Raw genomic sequence first — 20,671 nt, 5'->3', positions numbered from 1 at the left:
ATACTGCAGCCAAACAACTTATACTGGCTAAAATTGTTGTCACTCACACAGGAAATATTCAGTTACCCTGGGGAGGCACATTGCAAGGGTCAAATTAACAGAGGGTCAAGTTATGTATAATGAGATACAACAAGCTCCTTTCCTCCTTATGTTCAGGAAGTCATTGAAAACAGAATTATTCAAAGCTGCCTTCAACAACTGATTTTTTTCTAGTTCTCTCTTAGTTTTTTGTATGGATTTTATCACCAGTTTGTGTACATTGTTATGTGGGATTTTTAAGTTTAAACTTGTAAGCCATCCAGAGTAGTGTGTGCACTAATGGGGCATTGTACCAATATATTGCTTTGTGTGTATATAAATAAATACTGCAGTACCTTGCACCTTCTTCTACTGTTATTCTCCACCAACCCTCTTATTTGTTCAGTTTACAGAGGGACGTAGCATTGTGCTAACTGTTTTCAGTTTCCTCACCATCATTTTTATTTGGAAAGAATCCAGGTTGCAAGGGTTGAAACATTAATCTTCAAAAAAAGGCCTTTCAAAAAACAAAAGCAATTATTTTGTTACAAACTGAGTATATATGGAGCAGACTTTCCGGCAAGAATGGTCCAAAGTTGATACATTTTTTCAGTTTAGTGTGGTACAGGGGGTTTCAGGGCAATAAAAGATTATTGTGGCATAGTCAAAAGATACATTTTTAAAAGAGTTTTTAAAAAACACCAAAAACTTGGCTTGCTTGAAACAGTAACAGAGAATTCTAATCCAGGAATTAGCATACAATTTTGTTGGACATATTCAAAGTACTTCTATGTTTTAAAAGCACAGAACAGTTATATTTCTCCCAGCCTTGAATTTTTAGTAAAGATTTTCTCAAGATTTCTGATATCAGACTCGAGCCACAAGTGTTTTAAGGGAAAATCAACTCCATGTGTGTAGCAATCTGAACTTTTGACCTTGTCAGTCAAGATCCAATAAGCTGACTCTCAGGAGAACTTTTTAACTCCTTCCTGACTAAACAGACATCACATAGACTTTGTGTGTCTTATTGTAAAAATATTTAAAAGATTTTTTTTAAAAGAACAGCTGTTCAGAAGCTCACTTGCTTAAAGCTGTGAATTTACTGGATTGTTGCTTTGTACCTGGGATGACATTACTCAATGTTACCAGAACTTTGGTGACTGCATTCCACTCCTCTTGTCACTACATAATGGCTTGGTAATTTTAAAAAAACCCTCCAAAGATGTTATGTGTCAAGTCACTTCTAATGTGTGGTGACTACATGAGTTAATGACCTCCCAAATGTCCTGTCATTAACAGTTCTGCTTAGATCTTGCAAACCATCAGCAACATTCATTCACACTTGTCAGAAAACGGCCCTTACATTTACTTTGTGCTTGAGTGAGAGGCGGTTAACTGATGAAAAAAGGAATCATTCTCTAGAATTTTCCCTTGCTTGGTGTCACTTTATGAATGATAATGAGCAAAATAGGGTATCCTGTAGTAGTAGTAGTAGTAGTAGTAGTAGTAGTAGTAGTAGTAGTAGTAGTAGTAGTAGTAGTAGTAGTAGTAGTAGTAAATAATTTATTACAATCAGTGACCAGAAAGATAAGAATACAATATTTAGATGAAATCAAGTAGTATCAGAGACATTGGTCAAGACAGGTATCCTGTAGAGCAGTGGTCTCCAACTGTTTTGGGACCACAGACCGGTTGGGTGCAGACTCCATACACACGTGGGGCAGGGGCACCCCTGTACTCGCGGGTGGGCATGTTGCTCTCACAGGTGGGTGTGTCGCACATGACACGGCCACCTGCAAGCACAACACACCCCTCCGCAAGCGCGACACACCCACCGTGCATGCAGGGGTGGAGATCCATCTCTGCAGCCCAGTTCCGGGAAACCCATGGACTAGCACCAGGCCGCAGCCCAGGGGTTGGGGACCCCTGCTGTAGACCATCTTGTCTGTTGCCTTCGGTGTTGTCAACCTTCAGGCTGTCCTTCACTATGCGAAACTTGGCATTCTTTTCCTGCTGGCAATGCAGGCACAATAGTGTGCAGTGCTATTGGGACATTTTTCGGGTTTTTAATAGTGAACACGGAAGCACAGTATGCCACATTCATAAACAAGGTTTTTAAAGAATTAGATGCATATATTGTGTGAAGAATGCATTTATTAACCACTGCCCCAAATCCAAAAGTGTAACTTACGTTGGCTAAAACTGACTTTATAAGCCACGATGGTTTTTCAGAAATATCCAGTTCCTCTCCCAAAGGGAGCTTGGGGTTAGCATTCATCTTGGGAAACCCTTGAGATTTGATAGACCGGAGAGACACAATTTTCAGAAATTAAAGACTCCGACTCTGACTCCTCCCTTCAGCAGCTTCCTCACAATGAAAGAAATCACAAAAAAAAAAGCCTTGGCATTTATGGGAGAAGGAATTAGATATTTTCAGTTTCTGGGGGGGAAAAAACAGTGGTTGATGATATCATCACCCTTGTCCTACACTGAATTTTGGTAACTGAAAAATTACATTTGATTCTGAGAAAAGTCATGTTTTTTCCTTTCTTAAAAAAAACCTAGAACAGACACCAAGGTGTCTGATCTATAACAGAAGAATAAATTATATTATTGTGTGCAGAAGAGTTTAAATACCTCCAATTATGATTGCTAGTCACTGAAAATCTGTCTTTGTATGTTATAAATATTAATGAATATAGTCTATTTCAGTGTTGAGTGAGTGAAATAACTAGGCAATGAAACAGTCTGTTTCACATTTGACTACCAGTCCTCTCCAGAATGTCCATTAGTCCTCTAGAACAGATGCTAAGGATACCAAAAGGACTTGGGAAAGCATCACCATGCTAAGATGATGTTCCTTTGGCAGATGAACACAATTGCTTATTGCTCAAAATAGTTACACATTTATACTCACTATACCAGCTTAAGAACACTCCTGCAGCGGTCTGAATACAAGTGTGCATGGTGTAGTTATTGGTGGTTTTAGAAATATTTTAACCCATTTTATAGTATGCATCAAGGCTGCATCTACTGAACCTAATTAATGAGTCAAAATGTTGGTTATAGGAAACTTGTTTGAAACCTAAGGGCTTCAAAGAGCCTGGGGGGATGCAGGTTAATTGATTGTCCCTCATTATGTAAAAGTGTGTTGCCTTTTGTTTCACTTTCACTTTCATTTATTATCCCTGCTGACCTATTTCCTCTCTTCTGTCTCTTGCTTTCAGGAGTTCTATGAACACACAAAAACGCTTTGGCAAGATGAAGGTGTGAAAGCCTGCTATGAGAGATCTAACGAGTATCAGTTGATCGATTGTGCACAGTAGTAAGTATAGTTTCTCTTATAGTTCTTTCTTGCTTTCTTTGTGGAGGGAGGATAAATATGGGGGGGACAATGCCTGTCTCATGCGTTCAAAGAAGAGACATTACTTCTGAAATGGTGGACATTATTTTGTAAAATACTTAAACCCTGGGTCAGAAAATTTCAGCACAATGAAGTGTGATAAGCAGTTTGATCTTGTTCTGGCTTTTTTTTGCCCTGTCCTGTGTCACCTTATGTGTTGGGAATTCTGTATGTCATGTGATCCGAGCAGTTTTGTGTGTGGGGAAACTATATACAGAAATGGCTTTACTGAATTCATGTGTATGAGAAAATGAAGAATTGTATTAAAAACATTGCAACACTAACCAGTTTTTGACTTCATCTTAAAAAAAAAATCTGTGAAACCGTAGGCTGTGTTCAGAGGTTAAATGGCAGGCATCTCTTTCAGTCTTTGGTAATTAATTGTTCCCTTTTGAACCATTTGCTAGAGAGAAAATGATAAATTAGAACATACTTCAAATCAAGATGTATTTTTACCTTTCTAAAATAAATAAATTAACAAGTCATCACTCGTACAATTACAGCTTTTGTGTCACCAGTGTCCTGCATTGTACAGTATCAGTATTCCGTAACCTTTTCTGGTTTACAACAAGGGCACCAAGAGTAAAAGGAAGCTCATAGATGTTCCCATCCCTTACTTCCCTAAGGAGCCTCTCCAGAGAATTTGGAGATTGTCCTGGATCTTGTGAAATAAGTATTCTGAAGGAGTTTAGGATTACTTAAAATTAGACGGAGGTGCTTCGTGTTAGGAAACCCTATGCCCCAGCAGACTCCCATGCCCCATCTAATTCTGCTGTGAGTGAGAGGGTGGAAATCCATATTTGCAAGCATGCTTCCCCCACAGTTTTTTTGTACCAAAGCCTCTACTTTACCATTTGAAGTAAATTGTATTCAGGATTATGTTTGATTTCCCCTCTTCTTTTGGAGTTGTGTTGATAATGGGCCATCAAGTTGCTTCTGACGTATGATGGCCTTATTAGTTAGTAACGTCCACAAGGCCATGATGCTTTTATTGAGTTAGGCCATCTCTTATTTGGATGTACCCAAAGGCACAGTTTAATCATCTAGGGAATGTTTAGGCTTGATTTGAACCTTTCTGACTTTCTGGAGGTACAGGGATCCATAAATTTAGCTCTCTTCCAGCAGCATATTTCAAATGAATAATTTCTTTTTCTGTCAGCTTGCTGGCTTTTACATCTGTTCTCACATTTCTTGTCAAAAATAGTCTAATTTTCTTAACATTTTAATTTGTTTTTAATTTTATATTTATTTCATATATGTCCATAATTTCACATTGTGCAATGGGTCTGATTTGAATAATAATAATAAAATCTTTATAGAGCAAATCCTGTTGCATGGCTATGCCTGCATAACTTGAACTTGTGCAAACCTATTACAGAATTTACACAAAGGCAGAAGCCTTAGCAAGGAAGCACTTCTGCAGACATAACTGCATGGTCAGTTGCATGGTTCATTTTACAAACAGATATGCAAACAGCATTTTGCAATTATCCCTGATAATATCTCTGGTTTCAAACCACAGTTCTTCTGGTTTATTATCAGTTGGGTTTAGTACTGGAAACCTGTTATTTATATGGACTTCAAATTCATCTGAAATGTTATTTAAATTAAATTTTGGTTGTATGGTACTTTTAGCATTCTTTACCTTTACTATAATTTTTGACAATTTGCATGTAGGTGTATTTGCAGTAAACAACTTGTTTGAGTCACAGAATTCTATGGACAGTCCTGCTTCATTACTGACATGTAGGCCAAATTCTCCTACAGTATTTAGTTCTGCTTTGTTTCCTACTTTTGTAATTTAGTAAACTAGGATTATTAATATATCCTCTTTTGGTGTGTAATGGGTTTCCTGACTCCTGGCTGTGCAGTTAGAGAGCCAGCTCAGATGACCTGCAGCATGTGTCACTGACAGGGGTAAGTGCCTTTCAAGGTGCACAGCCCCAGAACACCACCAGGAAGCCTAATAAATCCCTTCTAAATACTTTAGACTTTGAAAATGCTTGGAATGTTACCATATCAGATTTGACTTACCAGCACATCATCAGCATCAGTGTTACTGCTGTTGCTATCATCATTATCATCATCCCAGACTGTTTTTCTCCCAGAGCCAAAGTGGATCTAACACATGTCATACCATGAGCCTTGTTTTGGCTGTGGTGGCTATGAAGTTTTCTTTGACAACAACAAACTTTCCCTACAAAAAGTGGAGGATTAGTTCAATTGGTCCCTCCTTGAGGTTTTTGGAGTTGAGGGACTCCTGAATGCCTCTGGGATTTTCAGGTTAATTGGGCTAGCAGTTCAGATGAGGCTATGAAATAGTGATGGAAAGAACTATCAGTACGCTCTCTCCAAACTGCCTGCTTCAGCAACATGAGTCCATAGTTTCTTCTTGATTTATAGAAGATATGTAAATAATAATACACGCTAAACAACTGCTAGAGAACAGGTTGTGTGTAGGTCAAGAAATGAGTATGATTTGAAGCCAGTGGGGACCCTTTGTGCCTACTAGGCTGCAGTGAAGAGAGGTGAAGATCTTATTTTGCCTACACTAAATCATCCTTGACTTCTTGTCCTGCAGAATTATTTCAAGTGGTTAACAACTTGTTCATATGTGGCTCAGGAGCCCTGATTACTGTCTCATGCTTCCTGAGAAGCCAAGGACCCTCAGCCACTTGCTTGTCAAGCTTCTTGGCACTAATTTCAACAATGGTCTGTTCACATAGGAAGATGCTTGAGACAATCTGTTGCTTTACTTGTAAGCTTTACCCTTATCTATCTTGCTTGATAAAATATAGTAGAGCTGGATTGGCGAAGTTAGTCCAGTAAGTAGTAAATGCCTCTTTACGTCATGGGCATATCTACCACTTTGATGTACTATCCCTGGAAGGGATGCTTGCTGGATCTAGATTTATTAGGGAATCACCACAAATACGGCTGCTGGTGGTTCTCTAATACTTAGTGGCTGAGCTGCTTCAGATTTTCTTTGTGGAAAAAGAGATCATTGGATCCATTTCAGTCTGGTGTCAGCCCAGAGTTTGGTACCAAAATGGCCTGGATTGCCCGGACTGATTACCTGCTCTGGGTGAAAGGTATTCCTTTAAAATATTTTTACCCCGCCTTTCTCCTTAAAAGGACACAAGGTAGAGAAATGCAACACACTTGGTCTTCACGGACTTTGCTTTTGATACAGCTTTCAGTACCACTGACCACTTAAGTCCAGATGAACAGCCACAACTGTTCCTGCTCAAGTACAACTGGGTGGTAGTACTTCATCCACTAGTAATCTCCAAGGGCACTCTGTATGTGTTTGCCCTTGAAGATTACGCAGATGCTGCAGTGAGTTCAAGATACAGCAGCTATATTGCTGACAGGAAAACCATCAGATAGTTCATGGTTCTGAAAGATTTGTACAGGCTGCGGATACACTTCTGAGTTTAAGGTGCCAGGGATGATTTCGAAAACCCTAAATAACTTCGCGACTTGGATATGTAAGAGAGTGCCCATCCCTTTATATAACTGCCTGATCATTACTGACCATCCAGATTTGCTGGGGCACACTCCTCGTTGTCCTACCATTGAGAATGGTATATTGTGTTGCCTAATATATGGAGAATATTTATTGGCTATAGAATTCCTTGCCCTTGGAAGCTGGATTGGGGATAACATCAGATTTGATTCAACACCAGACTAAATTATGGCTGTTCACCAGAGCCATGGTGATTTGACATGAGTAGGTTGTGGAGTTCCTTGTAATAGTATTATTTTAAGAGTTTTAAATTATTTTAAACTGCTTAAATTAACTTACTTTTTAAAAAAAGTTTTAAGTTTTTTTTTTTAAAAAATGTTCTAAATTATTGAAATCGTTTCACATAATTCTTGTTTTACCTTGCCCCGAGGACTTATAATGTAGAGTGGGATACCATCATCATCTTAACATTGCAGAGCTGGAAGTGACCCTCTGGATCATCGGGTCGAGCCCCTGTCAAGGAGGCACAGTGGCGAATAAAACTCCTAACCTCTGGCTCCACAGCCGGAGACCTAAACCAATGAGCTATCCAGCAGCTCTATAAATATATATAAAAATAGATACATGGATTGATTGATTTTGGCTAGGCAGCATTTGGTAGGAGACCATAATATCTTGGCAGTACAGTTGCTGGCTTCTCAAGTTAAAATGGTCTGGTGTTAGGCAATGTGAGATTCTTGAACATCACCACCAGTGGATACATAGTATGTCCTTGTAGAGGGAAGCTTCTTTTATTTCTAATACATATGTGTATGATTTTATTTAGTAACTTGATAATTACTCTTTTAGAGACTAAACATATCTACTCTTCCCTGGCAGGCAGGATATACAAATGCAGAGCCTCTCCCCAGAGTTTCAACTGCTGTGGAGCAGGAGAGGGAAGGACTCTTTCTGGCTATTTTTTTTTTTAAAAAGTCATCTCAATACTTCAGCATAAATGAAAGAAGATCTTACCTCCCCCTCCCCCAAGGTCTCTATATCTGTTATAGGGTTCAGGGAACAGGAGTGATTGGTAGCAGCTTCTAATATATAGCTTCAATATGAGCAACAAATGGCCTTATGCACACCCTGTTTTGCAGCCCCCATACACCCACCAATCCTTCAATTGCTATCAGGGAGGGAGAAGAGGATGAGGATTGTCACTTCTAAAAACCTTCAGGAGCAGTGAGTCTTCTCTAAAGCAAACCTTTCTGTTTGTGCTAAAACAGCTGTATTCTATCTGTACACTTCAGAAAAGAAGTGAACTTCTGGTCAGTTCTGATTTTGGAAAAATAATGGAGTATTTGAGGAAATACATGGCCCCTTATAGTTCCAGTGGGAGCTAAATTTGCCCTTCCCCCTGCCCAGTACTGCTTGCTCCTTGGGCTAACTAGCAAGCCACTGTTTCTGGACCACTATAATTGTTAAGCATTTTTGCTATTTGTTTGTTTGTTTGTTTGTTTGGCCATAATGGTAGAGAAAGAGAGTTAGCAGTGGTTAAAATGTCACATCTCCATCAAATTTTTTGGATGATGTATTTGGGTTTAAGTTTTAGAAGGCCAGAAGCCAATTAATGCTGCTTGAATTGAGTGGAATTCTGGCTTCAGATACACATTCTGGTTTCTCAGATTTCCCAGTATTGATGGTTCCCAATGGAAAATGTTCTTTTGTGTGTGTTTTCAAAGGTTGCCTAGTGGTTGGAGACTTGTGCAGATGGTAGTGTCCGTAGAATGGAAAGAGTGATTATGGATTTGTAGAATATTTGTAGAATTTGTAGCAAGGACATACAGTGGTACAGTGTCCTAGTGATGAAGAATATAAGGCCTGGAAGTTGGAGAGCTTTGAAGTTGGAAAAGCCTTGGTTTCATGATTCAGTTTCTTTGAAAAATGTTTTACCATTTTAGTTATTTCGGTTGAGCTCCTCTGAGCACCAAGAATAAGCATGTGTAGATAAACTTCCTCCCCTTCCCACTTCATTTTTGTCTTTATCCAGTTTTTGAGGCAATCACCTACAGTTTCTCATGTTGTCGTGAGTTTGATATGATTTTTGAGACTTTAGCAACTTGCAGCAGTTAATAAACTAAATGCACATTGAATAATGCTGTATCCTCTTCAAACATGTAAACAAGAGGCTAGGTATTACTTGAGATCTACTTCTGAGAGATGTAGGGTGTGATTTTGCTAGGCACCTGATGATAACCCTGGTCCTCTTTTTTTTCTCCCCTCCTCCCAAATTTCTAGCCATGGGGGCCTCATATAGCTTGTAGGGATCTTATGGGGGTAAAAATTTGGCCTGTCAGAGTTGCAAAATGGATGACTAATTTAACTTGCTACAGTGCAGCTTGCCATGTACTGACATTATAGATGCAGCTGGAAGACACTACATGTGGAAAAGTCCAGCAGACCTTTTACTCCTTTTTGTCCTCACAGAAGATGGGATCCATTCAGGGTAAGACAAGGGTGCTTAGAAGGAGTGGACACTTCCAGAATGACTCCTTGCAAAGCTGTGGCTCTTGTAACTTGGAGTGAAAGAATACCAAGCAGCAGTTGCTGTGTAGTCATAACTCGATCGTTGCATTCCATCCTCTTGGCAGAGAAGTTGTGTTTGCTGTCCTTTGCAGTCCTCAAGTGTGCCAAGATGACAGAGCTCTGGGCCCTGACCCACGACCTGTCATAACCCCTGTTCTTTCAGAGGCTGTAAAAAGTGAATTAGTTTAACTCTTGGACCTCTCTCTATACATAAGAAATCAAGAGGGTGGGTTAGGATTATTTTTATTTTATTCCTCTCTCTCTCCAGCTATTTCTTTGTAGAAATATAGGAACTTCATTCATTCAGACAACATTGTTTGAAGTACCATGTTGAGGAGCTGGAGATGTTGTTTCAATAAAACTGTTCTTCTTCATCGTGGTCTTCTGTGAATGCACACAAAGGGTTAATACCAGCGCCAGCGTTGGGCCTCTCGGAACGTTTTCTAGCTGCAAGAGAAAAGTAACAATGTTTAGGACTACCCCTACTGCGCACGCCCAGCCTAACCGTCCCTCAGTTCCATTTTTCCGCCTAGCGGTTTGGAGCCTCTCGTCTTAGCTGCGTTTATTGCTGCGTTATTGCGATCTATCTGATTTTTGGCTTTGACCTTTGCTTCGCTCACGGACTACCCTAGCGCTTTTTCCCTTCAACTTGACGACCCGGTGTATTTTCTGGCTTACTCGGACTGTGTTTGGACTGCTCTGCCTTATCCTTGGACTTGTCGTTTCGGTTTCCTTACTACCCTATGTCCCCTTCAGGGCCGTTCAGCAGGTGTGTGGTGTGCGACCGCAAAATCCCCCATCAAGACGGCCACGATACTTGCCTGTATTGTTTGGGCGAGTCGCACAATCCCAAAGCTTGCCCACACTGCAAAGCCTTCACTAAGGCCGCTCTCAAGGCTCGCCAACAGCGCCTTAAACTTCATCTGTGGGAGTCAACGTTGTCTTCCACGGCGCCCTCGGAGGGGGAAATGGCTTCCACTTCTCGAGCAGCTCCTGTTCACTCAGTCGTCTCCAAAGTTTCCAAAATGTCGAAGAAATCCGCGTCGTCGAAATCGGCCGCTCCTGCTTCACCCGAGCCTCCGGCTCCGAAAGCTAAGCCGTCGAAATCGTCCAAAGCTAAGGCGGCCGCCCAGCTTAAAATGACATCTATTCCACTTTCTCCGAGCTCGGGTTCCATCCCATCGCCGATTCTTGAGGAGTTGTCGAGGCGCTTCGGGGCCTCGGCCGAGGCACCCGCGCCTCCTCCTGCTCGACGTACTGAAGTGATACCGCCTTCGGGAAGGTCTTCCCCGACGCCGAGCCAGTTAGTCGCCGTCACTACTGGCCTCGCTTCTGCCCCACATAGCCCTTTTCCTGCGGGCCAGGGGTCGCCTCCCGTGTCGATCTCGTCCGTACACTCGGACTCGAGATCTCCTCGAGAGAAGATACCTCGATCACCTGTGCGCTCGAGGTCTAAATCTCCTCGAGGCAAACGTTCTCGCACGGAGAAGCATGGCTCCCCGAGTCGGTCCCCATCCTCCGGCCGCTCGAGGTCGAAGTCTCCTCGACAGAAACGATCGAAGAAGAGGCATCGAGCTTCCACTCAGTCCGACTCTAGCGATCGCTCGGACTCGAAATCCTCTAAGCGTAAACGCTCTAAGAAGAAGCACCATTCTCATCGACGTCGTACCAAGCACCGACGTCGGTCCTCTTCTTCCCGTTCGGCGGATTCCGACCGCCCTAAGCGTCGTAAGCACCATCGACGTCGACGCGGCCGTTCGCGGTCTCCTCCTTCGTCGTCGACATCCGCCTCTCGAGACCGGTACCGCAAAAAGATCCGGTACATATATGTCTCTTCTTCTTCGGAGTCGACCCGACCTCGACGCCGACGCCGGGCCATTCGAGCCAAAGACCACCCTCTTCCGGTACCGGTTGCCCCTCCACCGCAACCGGCCCCTCCCACCTCGGCACCGACCGTGGTCCCCGTTCGACCCCCGACAACGCAGGTCGACGTCGAGAAGCCCCCTCCAAAGAAGAAGAGGGACGTCTTCTCCTCTGATCCAGATGAGGTGTCCACGGAGCGGTCTTCTGACTCCGATCAGGAGCAACCCCCACCCTTACCACCGCATGATTTACCTCCGGGTGATCTGGTGCTTTCCGATACTGGCGATACTCACGCTCCTTCTCCATCTGAGGATTTTTCTTCTTACTCTCAGATGATGTCCAGGCTTGCCAAGACGCTTAAATTGGACTTGAATCTCCCTTCCCCTCCGGGAGAGGACTTGTTCTTTGGAGACATAAAACGGGACAGTACCGCTCCCCCCAGTATAGCCTTTGTGCCTGTAGTTATGGAGGCCATCAAGGAGTTCTGGGCTCAGCCTGCGGCTACACCTAATGTCCCTCGTCGCACAGAACACTTCTACAAGATTCATGGGGCCGATACTCATTTTCTGCTCAAGCATCCCATTCCAAACTCACTCATTGTTGAAACAAGCTGTTCAAGGCCTTCGGCCAAAGCTCATGTTACCCCAGTCGACAAGGAGGGTAAAAAGCTGGAACTCATCGGCAGGAAAATCTACTCCCTTGTCACCTTGCTACTTCGAGTCATAAATTATCAAACTGTTTTGGGAGCTTATCACAAACAATTGTGGCTCAAACTTTTGCCTGGGTTGAAAATGATACCTGAAGACACCAGGCAAGCTTTTCTTAACTCATATGAGGAAGCTCAGACGGTATCCAAGTATGAACGTCTTTCCATCAGACATGCAGCAGAAATCTCTGCCAGAGTCCTCATGTCTGCCATCTCTATCCGGCGCCATGCTTGGCTCCGTTCTGCGGACATAATGGAGGACGTCAAGTCAAAAGTTGAAAGCCTCGCCTTCGACGCTACCGGGCTGTTCAACGAAAAGACCGACTCCCATTTGGAGGACCTTCACAAGGCTAAGAGAACTGCTAAGTCCTATTCTGTTCAGACTCAATCTAGACAGCGACGCCCTCAATGGCGTAAATCTTATGGACAGTATCAATCTTCCCAACAATACCGTCCTTACAAACACCTTCCTCAGCAGCGCTCTGGCCAGTCCTCTTCTTCTGTCCAGGGCTATCAGGGATACCGCCCTCGTCCGCCCCATCGCCGCCAACCTTTTAAGCCACCTGGCAGAAAACAAAAACAGTATCTTTGACTTTCGGCCCCCCGTTTTCACCCATTCACCACCTACCACCCGCCTTCAACCGTTTCTTCACAACTGGTCTGTCATCACAAACGACACTTGGGCTCTAAAAATTATTCAGCACGGTTACCAGCTGGAGTTTATAAGATCTCCTCCGCTGGGTTTCATTACTCATTCTCCCTTCGACTCCTCGCTAGAGGAAGAAATATCATCTCTCTTAGAAAAAGAGGCCATCTCTACAGTACCACCTCACGACGTACAATGCGGGTTTTACTCCCGCTACTTCGCCGTCTCAAAAAGCGGAGGAGGCATAAGACCCATCCTCGATCTAAGACTCCTCAATACTTACCTGCGACCCAGACGGTTTCGGATGCTTACCTTAGAGTCCATCATGCACTTGCTGAAAAAGAGCAACTGGTTCGTCCTTATAGATCTAAAGGACGCATACTTTCACGTCACTATTCACCCCGACCACCGCAGGTTCCTTCGGTTCATCTTTCAGGACACGGTCTACGAATTCCAGGCCCTGCCATTCGGTCTGTCCACAGCTCCCCGGACCTTCACCAAGGTCATGGCTCCGGTGGCGGCTTACCTTCGTCTCAGGGGCATTCACGTTTACCCTTACCTGGACGATTGGCTCGTAGTCTCCACCTCGAGAAGGCAATCCCTGAAAGACACAAGATTCATTCTGTATCTTCTTTCCAATCTCGGTCTCACTGTCAACAATCAGAAGTCCCGGCTCATTCCCTCCAAGACAGTTCAATACATAGGGGTCTGCTTGGACGCTGTGAAGGGTCGAGTCTTTCTTCCCCCGGAAAGAATACACAAGATTCGACGAGCCATCAGGAAATTTCTCCCCGGTGCTCGGGTGACAGCCCACCATGCCCAGCACCTCCTCGGCCTGATGTCTTCTACGACGCCGGCGCTAGCGCACGCTCGCCTCAAACTCCGGTCGCTCCAATCTTGGTTTCTCACCCTTTTCGACCCCATGATCGACAGTCAAAGGAAACGCCTTCGTGTCACCCCGGAGCTCACCAGACAACTCCAGTGGTGGATGTACACACCCCATCTCACGGTTGGCCGGCCCTTTCGTCCACTCCGTCTCACCGTTCAAGTTACAACGGACGCCAGTCCGTCCGGCTGGGGGGCGCACTGCGGGCGCCGCACCATTCACGCCCTCTGGACGCCTCAAGAAGCCATGTTCCACATCAATTACCTGGAACTGCTGGCGGTTATCAAGGCCTTCAAGTCCTTCCTTCCTCTCCTCCGCGGCCGCGGAGTTCAGCTAGTGACGGACAACACTACCACAATGCACTATGTCAACAAGCAGGGAGGAACCCGCTCTCATTCACTCCTGTATCTCTCCATCCTCCTTTGGGAATGGTGTTACCGTCATCATATCTACCCGGTGGCCATCCATGTAGCCACGGAGGACAACACACTTGCGGACACTCTGAGCAGGCTTCACTATCAGACTCACGAATGGGAGTTGAACCCTCTGGTCTTCCAGGACCTTTGCAACCAGTGGGGGACCCCAGTGCTGGACGTGTTCGCATCCCCTCACAACGCAAAATGCTCCCGCTATGCCTCCCGGGCAGGTCTCGGTCGCCACTCGCTCGGCGACGCATTCATGATTCCATGGAACCAGGGTCTCTTGTACATATTTCCACCGATCCCGTTAATACAGAGATCCTTGATCAAACTCCGACGCTCGATGACTCCGGCCATCTTCATCGCACCCTTTTGGCCTCGCCAAGTGTGGTTTCCCACTCTAGTCAGCATGGCTGTGGACTCAGTAACCCTTCCAATGTGGCCGGACCTACTGACCCAGGAAGCAGGCGAAGTCCTTCACCCCGACCTCGACACGCTCCATCTGACGGCGTGGAGGATCGTCCAGAAATTCAGGAGGTCTTGACCAATGCCATCAAACCCTCCACGTCTCGCTTGTATGCCTACAAATGGAACAGCTTTCTGAAATTTACCCAGCAGAGGGATCTCACCTCCTCACCTGTGTCTCTTTCCACACTTCTGCAGTATCTCCGTTACCTGTTTGATTTCCACCTGTCTATCTCTACTATCAAGGTGTACCTGGCTGCGGTTGTCTTCTTTCAGCCCAGAGCTTCTCCCTCATCCCGCTTTTTCTCCCATCCTACCGTCAGGATGTTTTTGAGGGGTCTCTCTAACCTCCGACCTCCCGTTCGTCCTCCACTCCCTCAGTGGTCCCTCCATTTGGTTCTGCATACCCTATCCAGACCCCCATTTGAACCTATGGCTACCTGTGACCTCAAAATGCTCTCTTTAAAAACGCTATTCCTAGTGGCTATCACCTCTGCTCGTCGAGCTAGCGAGTTGGCAGCTCTCCGCCATGACCAACCTTTTCTTCAGTTCTTTAAGGACAAGGTTATGCTTTACCTGGACGTCTCTTTTCTTCCTAAGGTGGTCTCCGACTTCCACGTCAATCAGCCACTTATTCTGCCAACTTTGTTTCCGTCTCCGACGACTGATGTTGAACGCATGCTCCACATGCTCGATGTTCGACGGTCCTTAGCTTTTTACGTATCCAGGACCAAGGACTTTCGCCTGGCCAACAGACTCTTCCTTTGCCACTTTGGCCCAAAGAGGGGTTGCCCGGCCTCGCCGTCCACGCTCTCTCGGTGGCTCGTGTCTACCATCGCCCTTGCCTACGAGCTCAACCACAGAGATCCTCCACAGGGACTTAAAGCCCATTCCACCCGGGCTGTTGCCTCCTCCACTGCCTTACTTCGTGGCGTCGACCTGCCCGACATCTGCCGGTCCGCTACGTGGTCTAATGCCTCTACCTTCATAACCCACTACAGATTGGACGTGAGGGCAAAAGAGGAGACCAAATTCGGGAGGGCAGTGCTAGCATCGGCTCTTCAGTGACAGCCCACCATCCGGTTAGTAAGCGTGCTAATCACCCTTTGTGTGCATTCACAGAAGACCACGATGAAGAAAGAAAGGTTACTTACCTGTAACGATGGTTCTTCAAGTGGTCATTCTGTGAATTCACACAATCCCGCCCGGCCTCCCCTCTGTCTGTCTGTCACTGGCGTCTCTCTGACTCGAGGGCCTATGGCGGACAAATGGAACTGAGGGACGGTTAGGCTGGGCGTGCGCAGTAGGGGTAGTCCTAAACATTGTTACTTTTCTCTTGCAGCTAGAAAACGTTCCGAGAGGCCCAACGCTGGCGCTGGTATTAACCCTTTGTGTGAATTCACAGAATGACCACTTGAAGAACCATCGTTACAGGTAAGTAACCTTTCTTTCTTGCTGTAACTTAATATATTTTAATAGTAAGCTAGCAGATCTTTATCCATGAAAGTCATGTGGCAATGTTACCTGAATAAGCAATGTGCTCCTTCTCTGAGGTCATACCCCACTTCTAGATTTCCTCCCATAGGTGGTGCAAATGATGCCAACTTTTATTCTCTTTGGTGTTGAGTCATAATGTCATTTATTTGTCTTGACATTTTAAGTTGATTGTACTCCTTGCTGAATAGGATGCCTCTCAACTTTATTGTACTGATTTAGAACAAATTGATTAAATTCAGAAAGTAACACAAATCTGTACATTTTGAGGCAGAATGAGCTCTGCTGAGGAATTTGTAGTCCTTTGATGACCGCATTGCCATGAGAAGCTGCAGACAGAATGTTTATGGCCTTACCATGAAATCTGTGGGGGACTTAAATCAGGATTTCCAGCATAGTTCTTTGGAATACCACTGCTACCCAATGTCACTATAGTGTGGTAGTCAAGGTTCCTGCTAAGCTGGATGCAGGCGTGTGCACAACTCCGCTTCCCTCTGTGTAGTTGTCTTCCTCCTCTGCGCGGCGATTGTGTTAGGTTCAAGTCGTGATGGAACCCAGCACATGGGGGGGGTCGAGTCGCGCTCACAGAAGGGCAAAGCTGCGAAAAAGGCAGAACCCGGCTGGCCAGGCTGAAGATTAGAGGGTATGTTGGTGGTAGTTACCTTTTTATTCAGTTAGGTAAAGGTTCCCCTTGATAATTTTTGTCCAGTCGTGTTTGACTCTAGGGGGCGGTGCTCATCCCCGTTTCCAAGCCATAGAGCCAGCGTTTTGTCCGAAGACAATCTTCTGTGGTCACATGGCCAGTGCGACTGAAAACACGGAACGCTGTTACCTTCCCACCGAGGTGGTCCCTATTGATCTACTTGCATTTGCATGCTTTCGAACCGCTAGGTTGGCGGGAGCTGGGACAAAGCGCTGGGCGCTCACTCCGTCGCGTGGATTCGATCTTACGACTGCTTGGTCTTCTGACCCTGCAGCACAGGCTTCTGCGGTTTAGCCTGTAGCGCCACCACGTCCCTTTATTCAGTTACTTTGCTAAAATTTGTGATTCAGGTAATTGTGCTAATCTCAGAGCTAAATTATCAGTGTTCTGTCCTCAGACTTTGCTAGTAATTCGCCTTCGCGAATACATTAAGTTTAAGTACAGTTTGATTAACCAGGAAATCTAAGGAAACTAATGTAAAAAGGATATTGCAAAAAGAATTGTTTTCCTAGTTATCTTAATTTCCATGTTGTCCTTCTCTTTTAGGCTCTCCTCCCCGTATGTAAATATGAAGAGTTGTAAACTCTTCATAAAGAACTGTATTATTGAGAACAGGTATCTGTTTTCTCATTTCTAGATCTGACACTATTGCAGTTTAAACCTTCTGAGTATGCTGTACTAAATAAGTTTAAACACGGAGAACTTTTTGTAGCAATCTACTGTCATTGTTTTTTGTCAGTGAAGAAGTGAGTAGCTGCAATCTAGGAAAAATTGTTTTTCTTGTTATTTTTGTTTTATGCTCTTCTAACACCTTTTAAATTCAAAAGTGGAAAGTCCAAGAGTTGTAACTTCAGTTTATAATTTAATTATGGGCTCACTGTGCAATAAAGAATGCTTTACAGATCTGTCGTGCCTGTTATGGTGTAGAAAAACTCTTGTTCAGTTTGGAAGTAGTGCTGATGCTGTCTCCCTTCAGCTTTCCTGTACTTCCCGCATGCTTATGCAGAAGTGTGCAGCTCAAGAGGAAGAGGGAAGAGACAGTTTCCTTTGCCCTAACTGGGCTTACCAAACTGTTACTTTCACTTCAAGTTTTAGGAAATGTGCAGTCTTGAGCTGGGATGGACTGCATTTGGCCGAGAGCTATGAGACTTAGAGAAGCTACAGAACCCTTTGACTTTCAGTATCCTTTTATGACGGCATGAAGACAAATATTGTTAGTAATTGGATTTAAAATGTTTGTCTTTAATCTAGGGATGGGGGGAAATTGTCCTCAGTTCAGATTTGAAAATGATTGATACTTTCTGAATCAGCACGAAATCTTGGATGCAGTTACCCAGATGTTTCGATTGCTCACCAGGAGTAGGGGGCATGTATAATGTGTACATTTAGGAAATTCACAGTCATTATGTAAGGAAAAACAATTTGCAAAAATGTATATTTGAAGGGGAAATCCACATAAAAATCTTTAGTTTAGGAGAAATGCTCATGTAGAGCATACAGATGTCATGATGAAGAAAAAACTGGACAGAACTAAGGACTGGGGAAATAAAAAGAGAGATGAACCAAAATTGACTATAACTGCCCTTATCGTTGCCTAGAATCAATATAATAACCAAAATATTCTTGCTAGTTATCGTGGTATAATGCAAATAGCATAGCCATTTGCCACAAATGAAGAAATCTCTATAGACATTGACGGAAACCCTTTTAAACAGCTGTGCTGCATAACTTCAAATAGCTGTAATAGCAACTAAGGTGGAAGTACTTTTCACGAGACACTTCTGTTGGTAGATTGTGCCATCAGTCATACTAGGAACAGCAAAACCAGTAGCACAATTGATTTGTGCAGTCCTTTTTGCCTGGTATAACACCCAGAAAAGTTATACCTGCGTAATTTAACATTGCACTGTAACTTAGGGGGTTCCAACCATGATCTGTTGCACACTGAGTTCTGCAATTCAGTGCACAACAGATAATTTCTGTAACAATTTCTCAACTTGGGGTAATTCACCTTCAGAAGTTACACCTTTTGCATGACTGCACGAAAGTATTTCAGCCAGAGGATATTTTGGTAAAATATTAGAAACTCAAGCATGATGCAGCTGTTTTGTTTTGTTTTGTTTTTGTATCTGGTATAAAATAAAATGCTAAAGTAGGGATCAGGGAACTTTTTTACCTTTTACCCCCCCCCAAAAAAAATTTATATATGTCGACATTACCCCCTTGATGTGAAAGGAAGGAAATCATACCTTATTTGAATTCAAAATCTTATTGAATATATTCAAAATTATTTTGAAAGCTTCAACTTACTTGAAAACTTCAGATTTTGGAGAAATGATGTTGCTTCATCTTGGATATGAGAGCATCAGTATTGGGGCTCTGCTCATCCTCATTACCCCCAGGATTTTCATTTTTACCCCATTTGGGGTAATTTACCCCTGTTCCCTGACCACTGTGCTAAAGGAACATCCTGTGGGGAAATGCCTGAAAAATTAATATTACTCGAAAGCACTGTTCTAAGATTGATTTTGGATTTTTTTGGGCCTGGGGAGAGTTAATTCATTCTCATTTTACAGTATATAAAGGCAAAACTGAAGAACTGTATCGATGCATTTTTAATAAAAACTACTTAGTTGTGCTGGTGTTTCATGACGGGTTTAGTCCATGATCTTGTACTTCACAAATGCTTCTAAATCACACTGTGAAAAAGCTGTGCCCATTATTTTCCTTTTGATTCTGCTCATAGCCTCATTTTTTAGTTTAAAGATGCTGTATGTGGAACACACAGTTAACATTTCCTGACCATTTGCTTGAGTGGAAAAGGAAATAGACCAGGGGAAGCCATTTGCAAGCTGTTTCACACCCGTTCAGCTTCAGGAAGGGCTGGAATTAGCTTGTGAGTGCTTATTCTCATGCTGCTTCCTGCACTTTTGTGTCTCAGTTTTTTTTCTTGTTGTATAGCATTTCAAGGGAAATTGTGGTTGATGGTATGCAAGCAATAGAGCAGGCTCTATTAACTATTGTTTTGTGACCAGGAGAAAAGGAGTAATAGCCTGAAAGGGGAACTGGACCGCTATAGGGGAAGCATATAAATAATTTGCAGGGTTTTAAAAAATGTTGCAGCAGATACAGTTGATGAAGGACTGTATTGCAGGGTCATACTTTGGTTCTTTGAGCCTTTTGTTTAAACATTTCAGTGTTTTTCTTTGTATGCATCCAGCTGTATGTCTGTGGGGCCCACAGACAGTTAACTACTCCAAGCATGTTAGAGTATAGTCATCTCCTTGAACTGCCCTTTTTAAACATATATATTTATTAAATTACGCAACATAAACCTACTACCACAAAAAAGTAAAAATAAAATACAATTGCATGTCACATTTGTGCCTCCATCACACTCTGGGCTAGCATTAAACTTCATTCAATCCATTTTCTCTCCAAAAGTTCATTGTTCCTTCCCTCGGCATATACCCCTTCCCTCTCTGAAATACATATTCCAAGAATTGATAAAGGTAAAGTTCCCCTTTACAATTTTTGTCCAGTCGTGTTCAACTCTAGGGAGCGGTGCTCATCCTCATTTCCAAGCCATAGAGCCAGCGTTTTGTCCGAAGAAATACACTCCAAGAATGCACTCCATATTTTCTTAAAATCATTATTTTTTGATTGGCCTCTTCTTATTTTCATACCAAATGTCAGTTTATCATTAATTGCCATATCCTATAGTTCTCTGTACCATTCTTCTAAATTGAGTGGGTTATCATTTCTCCAGTTTCTTGCAAAAATTAACCTTGCTGCCATAATCATTATTACTATTAAGTCCTTATTTTCTTTCAACAATTGATCGTTCTTAACCAAATTCAATAAAGCAATTAACAGGGACATTTTAATATTTAATCCAGTTATTTCACTTATTTGAACTTTCTTTTTTAATGAAAATATGCCATGCTAGCTAGCAGAGAGTCAGGAGACAATCTTTTGTAGTTTTTGTAGTTATTTGCAAATAATTATTCTTGTATTTATGTTTCCTCATT

At 43.3% G+C, this 20,671-nt stretch overlaps 1 protein-coding gene across 3 annotated transcripts in view; it reads left to right on the top strand.

Annotated features, from left to right (window-relative positions):
• Positions 1-20,671, top strand: part of GNAS (GNAS complex locus) — a 274,080-nt gene that overhangs the window by 198,090 nt on the left and 55,319 nt on the right. For all 3 annotated transcript variants that reach the window (XM_020804361.3, XM_072996808.2, XM_072996809.2), the window contains exon 5: positions 3,246-3,343. In XM_020804361.3, the coding sequence (XP_020660020.3) occupies positions 3,246-3,343 (98 nt within the window). The remainder of the gene's footprint in view (positions 1-3,245; positions 3,344-20,671) is intronic.

This window comes from Pogona vitticeps, chromosome 4 (assembly GCF_051106095.1).
Source record: "Pogona vitticeps strain Pit_001003342236 chromosome 4, PviZW2.1, whole genome shotgun sequence".
Classification (NCBI taxonomy): Eukaryota; Metazoa; Chordata; class Lepidosauria; order Squamata; family Agamidae; genus Pogona; species Pogona vitticeps.
The sequence above is the reverse complement of the archived record's forward strand: the minus strand, read 5'-3'. Positions and strand labels throughout refer to the sequence as shown.